The 16000-nt window shown below is 35.3% G+C and overlaps 2 protein-coding genes across 4 annotated transcripts in view; both read left to right on the top strand.

The window, feature by feature from the left end:
• The window catches only part of LOC119839003 (PH-interacting protein), a 33745-nt gene extending 29178 nt beyond the window's left edge, over positions 1–4567 (top strand). The window contains exons 39-40 of the mRNA XM_038365171.1: positions 251–329; positions 1557–4567. Of these exons, the coding sequence (XP_038221099.1) occupies positions 251–329; positions 1557–1666 (189 nt within the window). The 3' untranslated portion in view covers positions 1667–4567. The remainder of the gene's footprint in view (positions 1–250; positions 330–1556) is intronic.
• Positions 4568–8312: 3745 nt separating this feature from the next.
• On the top strand, positions 8313–13841 carry LOC119839035 (translation initiation factor IF-2-like). Of its 3 annotated transcripts, none has more exons than XM_038365205.1 (6): positions 8316–8571; positions 8674–8765; positions 9405–9524; positions 10460–10566; positions 11549–11639; positions 13059–13841. In XM_038365205.1, the coding sequence occupies exons 1-6, from the start codon at positions 8543–8545 to the stop codon at positions 13145–13147; spliced, it is 528 nt and encodes a 175-aa protein (XP_038221133.1). In that variant the 5' UTR covers positions 8316–8542; the 3' UTR covers positions 13148–13841. The 3 variants fall into 3 exon arrangements, with proteins under 3 accessions (XP_038221136.1, XP_038221133.1, XP_038221134.1); XM_038365206.1 differs by having other exon boundaries at positions 8319–8505; XM_038365208.1 differs by lacking the exon at positions 11549–11639 and having other exon boundaries at positions 8313–8571.
• Positions 13842–16000: the final 2159 nt, after the last annotated feature.

The following is a 16000-nucleotide window of genomic DNA, read 5'->3' as shown; positions in this document are numbered from 1 at the left end:
GGTGTGGTACTTCACCGGTGCGAGCTGGCCCAATTCGTGCCGAAGCGTGCTCGACTCCCACATTAAAGTTTCTTCTTCATCCTGTATGATATAAAAGAAATCACACAAATTTATTTAATAATTAACAAACGCTTCATTAAAAATAAAGCGTTTGGTGGGTCTCATATGGGCCACCACTTTTGTGACACCCCGTGTGGGTCACATGTGGGACATGTGGGACGCTGTATAACCGACCGTGTGCCCCCCGCAGGGCCCCAGCGCGCCGCTCGGCCGCGCGCCGCACACCAACGACCACAACTACTTCAACGGCCACGCGCCGCACCACAACGGTACGTGCGTTCACCTGTATGTTTGTATGTCATCGATTCGTTTAGACTCGACTTTGACCCACTCGTAAAAGGACAGATTCGTCGACACACTGTACACTTATCAGAGACTAGCTTTACGCCCGCGGTTTCACCCGCGTGGAATTCTAGATAAAAAGCATCCTATGTACTATCCCAAGGTCAGTTCTATCTTAATACCAAATTTCATCAAAATCGGTTCAGTGGTTTAGGCGTGAAAGCGTAACAGACGGACAGACAGACAGAGTTACTTACGAATTTATAATATTAGTGGGGATTGGTGACATTTTTTTTATGTCACAGCGGGTAACTGAGCTGGTGGTTCGCCTGATGGTAAGCGATCACCACCGCCCGTGAATAGAGCAGAGGTAGTGGCTCTGCGCATGCGCAGCTCGCTTTTATGGGGTAGGGGTACTAAATAATCTATACTAATATTATAAAGCTATTTGCTTAGCTTTCAGTAACACAGTTTTAACTAACACAAGCTTAGTTTCTTCCAATGTAATTGTACGAATTTAACAGTTTTCATGAAGACTTTAATAAAGTTAACGCCAAAATAATTTACGATTAAAAAAAAGATGATAATTTTGTTTGTTTGTTTGTTTGTACGCACGTATCTCAGGAACTGATGGTCCGATTTGAAAAAGTCTTTCTTTCAGTGTTAGATAGCCCATTTATTGAGGTAGGCTATGGGCTATATATGTACCACGGGCGAAGCCGGGCCGGACCGCTAGTATAAAATAAATGGGCCAGCTCGTACTTCATCAGTGCGAGCTGGTCAATTTGATTGGTCGGATCGCTTATATAATTTTCCTTACGTATTGTCTGTTTAAAGAAAAAGAGAGACAGAGACAATTTTATAGATTACATCATTGAAGCGTGTTTTTTTTTAGCTTTTTTAACGATATTATTGATTAATTATACTTTTTATAACGTTAAAATACTACTTTCTCCCGAATTATAACGATAGTTTTAATGTGGCGAATCATAAGTTCATAATAGTATTATAAATATTAAATAATTGCATCGCTCTATATAAAAAATTATGCGCTTTAAAATTAACAAGCAACATATGTCTAGCAACATTATCTCTAAGACAATAACAAATTCCATTTACCACTATGCTTGTATAATTGTTATTTATTCTATCAATTTGAACACACCATTTAAACGGACCCCCATTGACCACCAGGCTGATGGTTCTATTTGCAGGGGGTTCCCCGCCCTCGGGGGGCTCGCCGGGCCCCGGGCCGGTGTCGATCTCGTCGCGGGGCCGCGTGCGCCGGCTCACCGCCAAGGCGCGGGGCCTGCTGCGCGAATAATACAGGGCCTTCGAGAGGGGGCTGCGGGGGTTGGCCAGCCCCTTGTTCATATCGTATCGGGGCCGCGTTAAGCGGCTCGCGCAACCGGACGATTGTGTGGACTCGTCGTGAGGGCGACCCCTAAGTGGGGTCGGAACCCATAAGTGATCGTCTTCAGTGTGTGCGAATTGAAACCCCTAAGTGATTGTGTTCAATAGATCGTGACTAGTGCGTAGGGCTTGGAGCCCCTGTGTGTTCAGTGTTTGTGTTTGGGGGTTGGGAGTCGTTGTGTTGTCAGAAAGGACACTTGTATGTACATGTAATAGTGTTTTGTAAGTTATTTATAGGTGTAGATATCGAAATCGATTTTTTGTTTATTGTATTGTGTAAATGTTGTTGATTCTGGAGTCTGACCCCCCGGTGAAAGGTGTTTCGAGGTTCGAGAGTGTCGATTTTGAAACTAAACTCGTATGCTCGTATGCAATAGTCTAAAATCTCCGCGTTTGCACTTAGTACATTATAAATGAATTTAATTTATTAATTGAAGACTTCCAACGGTTTTTGAACGCGATTTATGCATAATATTATTCAGGCACATAAAACCGAAAGTGTAGAAGAAATTCGATTACTGTGGCGGGATCACGGGTGGCTGAGAGGCTAGACGTTGCTACGGTTTGGAAAAAACGCGGATTCGAATCCCGTCTCGTGGTCAAATTTTTTTCTATTCTTTCAAAATTTCTCATTTATAAAGCATTTCAATGCTATAAAACTAAAAATTAAATCAATTACTATTGTTAGCAAAATGGGATATAACTATAATGTAATAAAGTTTTTTAATGTTGTCTCTTCTATTTTTTTCGCGAAGGTGTATAGTTTTTTCCATTTATTAAGTGTACGAAGTGCAGGCAGTGAGTTAGGCGATTCGGTATTCATTAGGTGTCGTCCACTAAATTAAGGGTTGTTGTGTAACGCTGTTTACACTAACATAGTTATGTATTGTACAATTGTGATATGTCAGTTGTAGGGTCGGGGGTCGAGTGGCCCTGCGAGGGGTTGTAGGGCCTTCTCTAAAAAATGTCTTGGATAGTTGCCATTATTGAAGTTATTTGACTACACTTCTACAGTAATATTATGAAGAATTTGTATTTTTGTTTGTTTGTTTGGAAAAACTCAAAAACTACGGGATTGATTTTAAAAACTCTTTCACCATTAGATAGCTACAACTTCACTGAGTGACATAAGCTATATGTACACCACGGGCGAAGCCGGGGCGAGCAGCTAGTGGTTCAATAAAGTCATACTTATTTGAAAGTGTTAATACAATTTTTTGAGGGTACTTTTTCAAATGATAGCAATTGCGTTCAGTATGTTGAAGGTTTTGATTAGTGACATATTTTTATGGGATAGATATAAATTTATCCCATAAATAATCCCGTATGGGATTTATGACTTGCAACGTAATATACATATAAATTTATATCTATCACATAGTCCCGTATGGAATTTATGACTTCAATGTAATAAATTGAATTTCCTATATATAATATTACAATAACACGTAAAATGTATTTGTTTTGACGATAAACTGTTATTAATTACAGCCCTTTATGTGAATTATGTTTATTATACTATATATTTAATTATATTGACATTGTAATTTTAAGTTACGTACATAATGTGAGTCGGCTGAATATAAAAATAACTGAATATAAGTTTATCCGTTTACATATTTTCTATGTGGAGTTAATTTAATTCAGTTATATATTAAATGATAGAAATGTGATAATTCTTTTTTTTGTTTTTATGTATAGTAAAATGCTTTTTACAAAAAACATATTTGTTTAATGAAAACATGGTTTAATCGGATTTTTACCTGTTTTAACATGCTTTTATTAACTTCACCTGTTTGTTTTTTTATGTAATCGACTCGTTTAGACTCGATTTTGACCAACTAAAGGGACATATTTATCTTATTATCCTGACTAGGATCGCCGCAGAAAAAATTCCTTATGTGTACTCTGTATAAGAGCAACGAAAGACGATTCAATCAGTTCTATGCTGAGAACGTGTTTCTTTTTTAGATTTTTTTAACTGTATGCAAGAATGACCCCTCGTTGGAAACTAGGGACGGACAAAAATTTGTAAAAAAATATAACATAAGTTAATTGTGATGTTTATTGATAAGAATTATGTAAAAAAAAATCGGCTCAATATAAGTACTGTATGTATGACACTGGTTTATCCACCTAACGGCTGTAGCGTTTCTGGTGAGATTTAGTAGCGTAGCAGCGATAGTCACCGAATTTATTTAGGTTACACTTTGATTTAGGTGCTCGGGTGTTTATCGATTGTATATAAAATTTAAATGATTGAATGATAGTTAGTAATATTTTTTCTTTTTATTTTTGTATAAGCACGTGAAACAGTGTCAAATATTGTACGTTTTTTTTTAATAATTTGTAAAAACCGGCATGTGCAGGGTGTCTCCCGTCAAATTACCGATAATTCGATCATTAATTATGATTAAATATAATAAAACCGATTCAAATCGCGATTTATTCATTGTTCAATTCAACTCTAAACTGTATCTTTGATATTTTTGTTATTGAAATCTCTATTTTCACACAAGAATATGGTTTAAATCGGTTCAAGTGAAGGTCGCACTCGCGATACCAAGTAGGTTTCGTATTATGAAACTTTATAATAAGAAACGGATAAGAAAAATGGTCACCCATCCAATTTATGACCGTGGCAACCGTTGCTTGACTTAGATTTATTATTATCTATTATTATAATGTCAACAGAACAGTGTCGCTGAAAGTGATGACGTGATGACAGACAGATGAACAAACAGACAGACAGACTGACGGACGCACATTGAAGCCTTAGTAATAGTGTCCTATTTTACCCTGTGATGGAAAATCTAGAATTGTTTTTAATGTCCTCAATGTAAAAACTCATAGTGATTATACAGTGTGAAACATTATGTCATTGACCCTACGATTATGCCCTTGTGACCGACGTCTAAGAGGCATTGAACAATATATATATATTTTTTTGTTTGTTTCTCGACTCCGCGGGTCTCAATCGATTGTCGTGATGCTCTTTGTGTTTAATAGGGAATTATTGTTATTTGGTCCCGTTTTAGAATCTGGAATGGTACCTCAATTCCCCCCCCCCCCCACCTCCACTCTTGGGGAGTCTGTGAGTATTTCCGTAGAAAATAATTATTAGATAATTTAAAAAAATATGAACGATACAGAATCTAATTAACGACTGCTTTTTATTCGTGTTATGGAAGAGACAGATATATGCTAGCTTTGTCCTTTCATCAGATCGTTTTTTTTTTTTTTTTAATGAACATTACTTATTTAATGATTATTGTTAATTAGAATAGTAGTTAATTCGTTATTTAATGAGTGACGCACAATTTCTATAATTATATATTGAATACAAATAGTTCAATTATATTATAATTAATAGTATTGATTTATGTTTTTATTGATATAACTACACTTTGCTCTATTTTATTTCTAGCTAAATCATTAAAATTGTATCCAAACCATCCTATCCTACTAATGTTATAAATGCGAAAGTTTGTAAGGATGTGTGTGTGTTTGTTGCTCTTTCGCGCAAAAACTACTGAACCGATTGCAATGAAATTTGGTACGTAGACAGCTGGACAACTGGAATAACATATAGGCAACTTTTTAACCCGATATTCCTACGGGATACGGACTTACGCGGCTGACACCGCGGGGCGCAGCTATTTATCTATATCACAAAAGTCATCAAATCCAGCCATTTCAGAGTAACCAACATACATTCATTCGGCGAAGTGTAGTTATACAAAACTAACGATATTGTTTCGTTGATAATAAAGATGAGATATAAAATGATTTTTTGAAAAATTTAACTCTATAAACTATCTAATACGATAAATATAGCACTGCCATTAATAAAATGAAGTGATAATTCAAAATCCGTGATATATATATATATCTACTATATAAAAATAAGTCGGGTTTTCCTTCCTCACGCTATAACTCCAGAACGCACGAACCGATTTCCACGGTTTTGCATTCGTTGGAAAGGTCTCAGGCTCCGTGAGGTTTGTAACAAAGAAAATTCAGGAAAAATTTCAACAGAAAAGCGGGAAAAACGAAGCCATCTGGTGGCGAAACGGAGTTCGTCGGGTTTGCTAGTATATATATATATATATATAAAAATTCACACACACACACATGCATATGTGTGTGTGTGTGTGTGTGTGTGTATGTGATATTGAAATAAAAAAAGGATTGTATGGTTTTATGAAAGCACGGTAAAAGTGAAACGTTTTTTTCACATGATAGATATTTAAATGACGGTCAGCTGATGGAACTATAGACGCCGCCATATTGGTTGCGGCTGCTCTGACGAGCGCCTTCCGCTGTATCCCAGATCCCAGCTCCGCGGCCGACCGTCACGCGACATGCGATACACAGACCAACAAACATTTGAGACGATAATAAGTTTCACTTTAAAATCGCACGCAATATCAATTTACTTACAGTTTTGACATAGCGCCATCTGGTGTCTTATTTGTAAAGAATTAAGCGATATGGTATTTTATGAGAGTCCATTATTCTGTCAAACCGTTAAAACGATAAACTGATTTCTGATTAAATGTACATATGATCGGATTTTTTATACATATATAAATTGTCGACCTTTTCATGCAATAATTTGAAGTGAAGTTGTGTTTACTTCAAATTGTCTCTGTAGCTTATATTTGAAATTGCGTGATAAATGCATGAAAATTTTGACAAGTTAAATACCGACTTGGCGTGAGTCGGAGATGGGTGATGATGGGTTCCGTCATTTGTATATATAAATTACTTTGATGATGTGATTCTTATTTGCAGCAAGATGGACAGTCAAAGTGTGATTATTTAAAATATTTAATTGTATTTTAATCAGTAAGAGTAAACACTTTATGTCAAAGTCTATTTTCTTTATATTATACGATTAAAATAAAAAGCTATGTGAAACAGACAGACGACAAGAAAAAAGAAAATACGGAATGTTATGGAGCCAAGAAATGACGTAGGTAAATTGCCGCCATTTTTTTTTTTTGTATAGGTACTTACTCGAATGTATATAATGTGTGTTGCTAGTTGTAAGTGTTATATCGGCGAGTTTGTAAATATATATGCCACTGGCAACCGAACCAAAATGAACGAATAAATATTTTGTAAATTATCTGTGGTTTTATTATCTGCGGTAGGTGTGACACACAAATTCATTACATAAATAAAATAAAAAATTAAATAAATAAAATAAAATTATTTAAGCCACCGTGCTTGATACGTGCACCGCCGTGTGAGGTATGTCCCTACAGTGGTAAGTATGATCCCATAGGCATATGAATCGAAGAGTAGAGGAAATTTTATCACTAGAACGGGATCAGTGAGTGGTAAGGCGTCGCCACGCAATGTATCCTACTATCCTACTTCCTACTAACATTATAAATGCGAAAGTTTCTAAGGATGTGTGTGTATGTTTGTTGCTCTTTCACGCAAAAACTACTGAACCGATTGCAATGAAATTTGGTATGTAGACAGCTGGACAACTGAAATAACATATATACAACTTTTATCCCGATATTCTTACGGGATACGGACTTACGCGGGTGAAACCACGGGGCGTATCTAGTGAATTTATGCATCGCGGTATGATTTTATACGTTTTTATTATTTTTATTCATGATAATTAATATAAGTAGATAGCCCGGGAAAAAAATTAGCATATGTCCAGAACATCATAAACTTTTACAAAATATCGCGTTTATAACATTAAATAGTATGACAGGGCAATGAAAACTTCGATTTGATATATTTATTTTGCTACGATTTGTACTAAAGACACGGGTTCGAATCCCGCCTCGTGATAAAATATTGTCTATTCTCCGGAGGCCCGTTTTCTTTTCCTTACCCTTACCATCCTATTTCTCCCCGTGACCACGCTCACTGTAAAGTGTTCGAAACGTCGGGTTAATAATATAATGAATAAATCGCGTTTAAAATCCGTTAAAAAGTTTTTAATTTCTAAATGTATAATACTCGCGTAAAATCAAACACAAGAAAATACTATCCTACTTCTCTCCATTCTCAATCCTCACCTTATACCTAACCTCTTAAAAGTGGGCAGTGCATTTGCAGAAGCACTGCTTCTACGAATGTTCATGGATGGTGGTGACCTCTTACCATGTTTCATATTTATGTAGCTAATCACACTAATATTATAAATGTGAAAGTTTGTTTGTTTACCCGTCAATCACGCTGAAACTACTGAACGGATTTTTATGAAATTTGGTATATTACAGTATTGGACAAGGTATGAGCTGACTTGGTATATGGGATACTAACCTTTAAATCCCGATGAAATGCTCCCTTGGGATAAAACAGGAATCTTGATATCCGGACGGAGCCGGGACGAGCTTCTAGTATATAATAATAATGTGGTAATGTAATAAAATACAATATAGCTCGAGATACTTATTGATAATGTAGTTTTAAAAAAATCTAAACATGAATTGAAAAATATGGTTTCAATTATCATAGTATCCATAAAAAAACTTCAGCATTGATTCAATGTCATTGATTTAATTGTCAAGTGTCAACACAAACCAGTCTGAAAGCAAAACACGTCATGTTTTTGTATGTTGACTTTTGAGCATCGGTTTTTGAAAGGTATCTTCTCCGTGCAATAACTTCAAGTGATATGCAGTATTGATTTTCCATCAAATTTGGAATACCCACATCTAATATAATTCTGAATTCATATCGAATACCCATATCATACTTTTTGACTACCTGGTACGTAATACTTCGCTATTTCTTACTTCCCGACTGTATGCAGCAAAACAATACATGTTCACTCTGGTAATTTAGCATTTAAAGTATTCATTTAATTGATTTTAAATGTAACATTAACTAATTATCATATATCAAAGTCTAATGACCTAAAACTGTCGAATATTTCAGCGTGGGTGTTTTTATCAGATTGTCACAAATCATTAAAATGGAGCCTCTGGTAGAGGAAACACAAGAGAAAATGACGTCGGAGCCAATTTCAGGTATGTTTTTATTTACATTGTTACGAAATTAATGATATGTGAATCCAAAACAAAAAAAGAAAAGAAATGAATGAATTACGTACCCATTTTCATAATTGAAACAATTTTTCACATAAATAATGTTATTTACCTATCTTTATTAACTTCTGAATTATATTTTACACAACTTTATTAGCTATCATATTTGCTTATACTTGCATCATGAGCAATGAGAAATGAAAGTCAAAATGCATTTATATCTATATATAATTAACATAATTAAAAACTAAGTCGTTTTAGCGACACCAGTTAATACTGCTATGGCTGAACAGATTCAATTGATTTTTTAATCATTATGTTGTGTTAAATTTTTAGAACTTACAGTGTTTACCTACTCAGTCACAGTCTATAGCTAGTCTTTACTAAAAATATGAACATAGCTTAGCAGTTTCTTTGTTTAAAGAGTCTAATCTCAAGAACTATGCCAATTATTTCAAAAATTATGCTTGATTGGATATGTATCTGATTCTCAAGTGCTTCAGGCTATATATATACTATGAGCATAGCCAGATTAAAACCATTTCACCGAGACGAAGATAGTTTCAGTTGTAGTCATACATAATTTCAAGGAGACATAACACCAATAAACCTATATTCCAGTGTTCCAAATAATAATGAAGTCGGGGCCGGTGATGCTGCTTCTCACAATGCTGACCATCTTCCTTGCCCACAAGTGGATTCAGAAGAAGAGGGCGCTAGTGGACGAGGCGGAGGAGATTGGTATGTTTGTTTGTGGTTTTTGTGAGACCTTTTTAGTATTATGAGAGGAAACCAACTGATATTTATTTGCCATATTATATTATAATTTGATTGGGCCAGCTTACAACAGGGAAGTGCCACACCCCCACTGAAACCCGGCTTGAAATAGTTCCATTCTACTGTGTTTCGTACGGTGAGTGGGGGAGCTGCAGGCACGTTTCCACTTCTGCACCTGTCCCAGCCCATTCCTTCTTTCCAATCATCAATCCTTTCATTTTCCTATATCTCTTAAAAGCAGACAGCGCATTTACAGAGGTCTTACCTCTGCGAATGTTTATAGGTGATGGTGTTCGCTTACCATCAGGCGAACCATCAGCTCAGTTACCCGCTTATGACATAGAAAAGTCATTCATTTGTTAATATGCAGTATTACAATATATACAGTATACAATATATAGTCGTTTTTATATGCTTACCAATAATGTAAACGCGATAGTGTGTTTGTCTGTTTGTCTTTCTTTCCCGTCGCAACGCAGCGATTGCACGATGTGAATTATGGAGTTACATAGGCCATGGCTTATTTATTACCGTGCTGAAACAACTTATTGTCATGTGACAACAATAAAACATGTAAAAACTTATATAAATCCTACTAATATTATAAATGCGAAAGTTTGTAAGGATGTGTGTGTGTGTTTGTTGCTCTTTCACGCTAAAACTACTGAACCGATTGCAATGAAACTTGGAACGTAGACAGCTGGACAACTGGAATAACATAAAGGCTACTTTGTTATCCCGATATTCCTACGGGATACGGACTTTCGCGGGTGAAACCGCAGGGCGCAGCTAGTAGATTATAATCCTCAATTCAGAAACTCCCTCCCCACCCCCAAACTAATAATTCCGTAAAATATAACAATAACAGTATAAATGAATATGCTAAAAGTGTATTACAGACCCCGAGGTGCGTAGAGCTCGTCTCCAGGCGGTGCGGGAGGCGCGCGAGCGGCAGCAGCGCGAGTGGGAGGAGGCGTCCAAGAAGAAGCAGGAGGAACAGGCGGAGGTTGGTGGGGGGGACGGGTTTTGGGTAGTGGACTTTGAATTTGCAGCCTTGGGTTTCGGTCGCAGGCTTAGGTTTTATGTCACAAGCTTGGGTTTTATGTCACGGGCTTGGATTTTATTCAACATTCTCGAGTCTTAGGTTGCAGGCTTGGAGTTTAGGTCACAAACATAGCTTATAAAACATGCTAATGTTCTAGGCCACAGTGTTGACTTTATTTAATTGTTATGTTTTGTGTAAAACCCTTAAACACATTTACAATTTTAAAATTTCGGTTTGATCTTTTGTTGAAAGAAAACAGTTATGATGATATCAGCTGATAACAACGCCTTCGTAGCCTGAGCTAGTCCAGAGTATACCTATCCTTATACATCATTTCATACATATCCGTTGAGCCATTCCTTCATAATACACCAGCTCCTTTTTTATTTATATTTCTTCATTTCATATATATTTACTAGCTGCACCCGGCAAACGCTGTTCTGCCTTACTCTTATCGTTTAGTGGTATGAAAAATAGATGTTAGCCGATTCTCAGACCTACCCAATATGCTTACCAAATTTCAGAGGAATCGGTCAAGCCGTTTCGGAGGAGTATAGAGACTAACATTGTGACACGAGAATTTTATATATAAGATATATACTAGATTTTGCACGTGGCTTCGCACGCATTAAATTCGGAGTAATTTAACATATGTTATTGTACATATAAACTTTCATCTTGTATCGCTCTTTCTATTAAACAAACCCATCAAATCCGTTGCGTAGTTTTAAAAATTGAAGCATACATAGGGACATAGGGACAGAGAAAGCGACTTTGTTTTATTCTATGTATATATTATATATTTATACAATGTCTTCACCATTTTTTAAGTACGTTTAAGTTTTTTTGAGTTTTACAATTATTTCCTATTTTTTTTCCTATTCGTTATTTATTTATTTATTTATTTGTAAAAAAAAATAGAAATTATTTTCATTTTTAACAGAAGGAGAAAAAGAAACGTGCTGAATTGAAAGAGAAGTTGGAGAAGTACGGTACGGCTGCGGGCGGAAGGAAATTGGGCACGCCCGATGATGGTGAGGTTTTGACGATGGGGTAGATGCAAACGTGCGATCTCGAAACGCTATCGGCTATCACTGAGTGATTTATGGAAGTAACTTGACGGTTTTAAATCTCGTTTCATTGTTTGTTATTATTCATTATTAAGGTTTGATATTGTATGGAAAGAATAGATTTTAAATCAGTTTTTATTACGGTTTTAAATCACATAATTTTTACGTATAATAAAACATAGAAAAAATAAATCCAGAGTAAAAATAACTAAAAAACACGCTTTAAAGCTAGAGTCAATTAAATTATATCAGGAAAGAAGAGATTTAATTATTTTTATTATTTGATTTTATATATGCAAATGCATAGTATTATTCATGGACTAATCCTACTAATATTATAAATGCGAAAGTTTGTGAGGATCTGCGTATGTTTGTTGCTCTTTCACGCAAAAACTACTGAACCGATTGCAATGAAATTTGGTACGTAGACAGCTGGACAACTGAAATAACATATAGGCAACTTTTTATCCCGATATCCCCACGGGATACGGATTTACGCGGGTGAAACCGCGGGGCGCAGCTAGTTCAAAATATTATAAATACTATTTGCAGAAAACTAAATTAATCAAGACATTCCCGAGGGATCGTGCGGTTTAACGTGGATTCTTTTTATAAAAACTGTTTTAATTTATTTTATATAAAAAAAGAAATATATTTATAAATCTGTGAAAAATATAGCGTATTTTCGTGTTACTTTACTTAATTTTTAACCGATTTGAGTTGGACAAAATGGGAGGTTCTATGTTCGTATGTATTTATTTGTTTTTTTTATTTTAGTTATAGCCTATACACAAGTTTTCCCTCCAGACCACAATTTCCATTCCATAACCCCATCACATTATATGGGATCAAGCATAGCCCACTTAGCGAAAGAAAGAAAGAAAGATAGAAAAAATATTTATTTGTAGACAATGTGACATGAAACACAAAAACACAGATGAAATAAAAAAATAATAATAAAAAATAATAAAATAATAATAGCAAAGTGGTGCTTAAGCAAGGTAGCGTTTTAAGCCGACAAAAATAAGCGAAGAGAAGAACCTCCACTAGAGATTTTTTTTTGGATTTTTGTATGTTTGTAACATTATCACGCAAGAACGGTTGGGGCGATTTCGAAAATCCTATCACCGTTGGTAAGCTGCAATGCACTGAGTGACATAGCCTATATAATATGTACCATAGGCGAAGCCGGGGCGAACAGCTAGTATATTTTAATAAAATGAAATTTAAATAATGTAATGCTATAAAACTAAGAATTAATAGATTATTAACAATTGCCACATATAGACTTCTTCTACAGCGGGACAAATTTCAAATATTTGATTTGAAATGTTCAAATTTGATTTCTCAAAAGCGTTTATTGTTTGTTTTTCTGTATTACAGGCTACCTCCCCCTAAGTGGTGGGGGGGCAACGTCGTCATACAAGCCACCGAAGCGGTCCGCCTGCTCGAAGGGGGGGTGTGGGAAATAGACTTGGTTTTCTATTAACATACTTTTTTATATATTGTAGGGTACTTGTAGAATTTCATATGAGTTCCGTATTCAAGATGGCTGGAGCGGATGTGACGTCACGTTACACAAATAAATAATAAAGTTCGATATGATATGTTTGTTTTATTTGATTTTGTATCGATTTTTTGCTTTTTGCCCGTAATTTTATTTATAAAGAAGGTAAATAGCGAAAATTAAACGATTTTGAATTTTATTTAAAATTTTATATTATTTTTTTTTTATTCCACGCGCTGTAAATCAAAATTTATCTAAAATAATTTAGCAGTTATGTCGTCAGTGGCGGACTTACAAATTTTCAGGGTATAGGCTGAATAGTTTTTGCCGCCCTTGCCTCAACAATTGTCATTTCATACATTATTTTTACAATGCAAGTGGAAATTCGCTACTCCCGAAATGTGCAGTGACAAGCGAGAGAGAAATCACATCATCAGCTGAAAACCGTCATGGAAAAATCTTTTTGGTTTCTATGAGGTGAAAAAAAAAAAAAAAAATTCGTTCCCCAAATTTGCCGCCCCCAAAATCTGCCGCCCTAGGCTCGAACCTCCTCAGCCTGCTGGTAAATCCGCCACTGTAAGTCGTAACGTCACACGCCGTTTGCATCAATGGAAATAAACTCCACAATTGTAATCTTTATAATAAAAAATTAAAAACCATCTGTACTTAAATTTTTTTATTGTTGTTTGTTAGAACGCGCTAAGCTCAGGAACTAAAAGCCAGGGTAGACCACTTGCTAAAAATGATTACTAATAACAGGCTATATAGCGAATAGCATGCTTCAATAAATTGACTATCCAATGCAATAAAAAATCTATATTAAAACAATACTTACTGAGATTGGCGCCTTCAAACTAATAAACAATATCTTCACCCTAATATTATCAGCTATGTTCTTTATTATATAACCTTTTATTTCTTCGCCTTCTTTTTTCTTCTTTTTTATTAAATGGCAACTCCTGATTCCACTGAGGACGGATTCTGCCAGTGTCACGTTTTGTACAGATAATTTAATTTCATTTAAACCTGTTTTTAAATGATTTTAAAAAATACATTGGATATAATGTAATATTAAAACAGTGTTTTTCATAGCGCGATATTAACTTGAAATGTTTAGCGACAACCCCTCTCCTTTACAGACCAATTTTCATACTTACTAGCGGTCCACCCCGGCTTCGCCCGTGGTACAGATATAGCCTATAGCCTTCCTCAAAAAATGGCCTATGTAACATTGAAAGAATTATTCAAATCGGACCAGTAGTTCCTGAGATTAGTGCGTTCAAACAAACAAAAAAACTCATCAGCTTTATAATGTTAGTATATATTATCATGGGACAAATAAATAAACGAATATTACGATTTTTTTTCTTCATCATTCTATATATATGAAGATTTCTTTACTGAGCTAGTTCTCTCAAGACCTGCAGACACTACCGGTTCGTCACAATTTGAAAAACACTGACATCTGAGTCACTGAATCTGCCAACGTATCCTTACTGACCTACTGCTTAAATAATAATAACATGTAATGTGGAATCAATAAATAATCATACTAAAATGATGTTTTATTTGTACCTAGTATTATCTTGTGTTTGATTTTACGCGAGTATTATACATTTAGAAATTAAAAACTTTTTAACGGATTTTAAACGCGATTATATTATATTATTAACCCGACGTTTCGAACACTTTACAGCGAGCGTGGACACGGGGAGACTGTCTATATTTTTAAATTATAATCAATTAGACGCTCGTCCCGGCTCCGCCCGGATATTAAGATTCCTGTTTTATTCCAAGGGAGCATTTGATGGAGATAAAAAGTATCCTATCACCCAAGTCAGCTCGTACCCTGTCTGTATATTAAATTTCATCAAGATCCGTTGAGTAGTTTCAGCCTGATTGACGGACAAACATCAAAAAAAAATTTCATACTATACTAATGTTATAAAGCTGAAAAGTTTGTTTGTTTGAACGCATTAATTAGGAACTATTGGCCCGATATCCCCTCTCCTCCACCAGGAACGTCAGTGACCTTGTAGGTATGAATTTTATGATTTTGATTTATAAACAGTCAACTGTCTTACTAATATTATAAATGCGAAAGTTTGCAAGGATGTGTGTGTGTTTGTTGCTTTTTCACGCAAAAACGATAACACATAGGCACTTTTTTACCGATATTCCTACGGGATACGGAGCTAGTACTGAGTATAGGTTAGGAAATTATTATCTTGGGAATCCTAATCAGGATTATAAGATAAAGTCATGAAATCATTCAATGTCATCGATCCTTGGTAAGTGAAGAAATTTAAATGAAATCTGTCCGTTTAAAGCGGATCAAAATCGAATATAAAAGAGTCGTTTACATACAAACATACAGGAGAAGCTAATAAAAGCGCGTAAAAACAAATTAAAAATCAATAAATAGTAACCTTTAATTAGTATATCCGGCTACGTCATTATTGTATATAATACTAGCTTTTTGCCCACGGCTTCTCCCGCGTAGTCCCAAGAAAGATAGACCCAGGGTTTTCCTCTCATGTTCCCATTCCCGTGGGATATCCGGGATAGAAACTTTCCTATAACCGTCTCCTGGTTTTAAGCTACCTCTGTAGCAATTTTCAACTAAATCGGTTAATCTGTTCTTGCGTTATTAATAGTGTAACTAACAGCACTTTCTTTTATATATAGATAATATAATTGCAAGGTAATAGGGATATAAATTATATTAATCTAATTAGTATCACATAAAATACGAAAACTTCAAAACTCAAACATTTATTCATCCAACTAGATTTATTTAGAAGCACTTTTGTATCGT

Source organism: Zerene cesonia, unplaced genomic scaffold (genome assembly GCF_012273895.1).
Source record: "Zerene cesonia ecotype Mississippi unplaced genomic scaffold, Zerene_cesonia_1.1 Zces_u007, whole genome shotgun sequence".
NCBI lineage: Eukaryota > Metazoa > Arthropoda > Insecta > Lepidoptera > Pieridae > Zerene > Zerene cesonia.
This window is presented reverse-complemented; position numbering and strand designations above follow the sequence as displayed.

Bases quoted from the DNA above. Each gene is read 5' to 3' on its own strand.
- LOC119839035 (XM_038365205.1), top strand. From the start codon at position 8,543: ATGCAGCAAAACAATACATGTTCACTCTG. The intron at 9,525-10,459 runs GTATGTTTGTTT...AGTGTATTACAG, and splicing joins GGACGAGGCGGAGGAGATTG to ACCCCGAGGTGCGTAGAGCT. The intron at 11,640-13,058 runs GTGAGGTTTTGA...TCTGTATTACAG, and splicing joins ATTGGGCACGCCCGATGATG to GCTACCTCCCCCTAAGTGGT.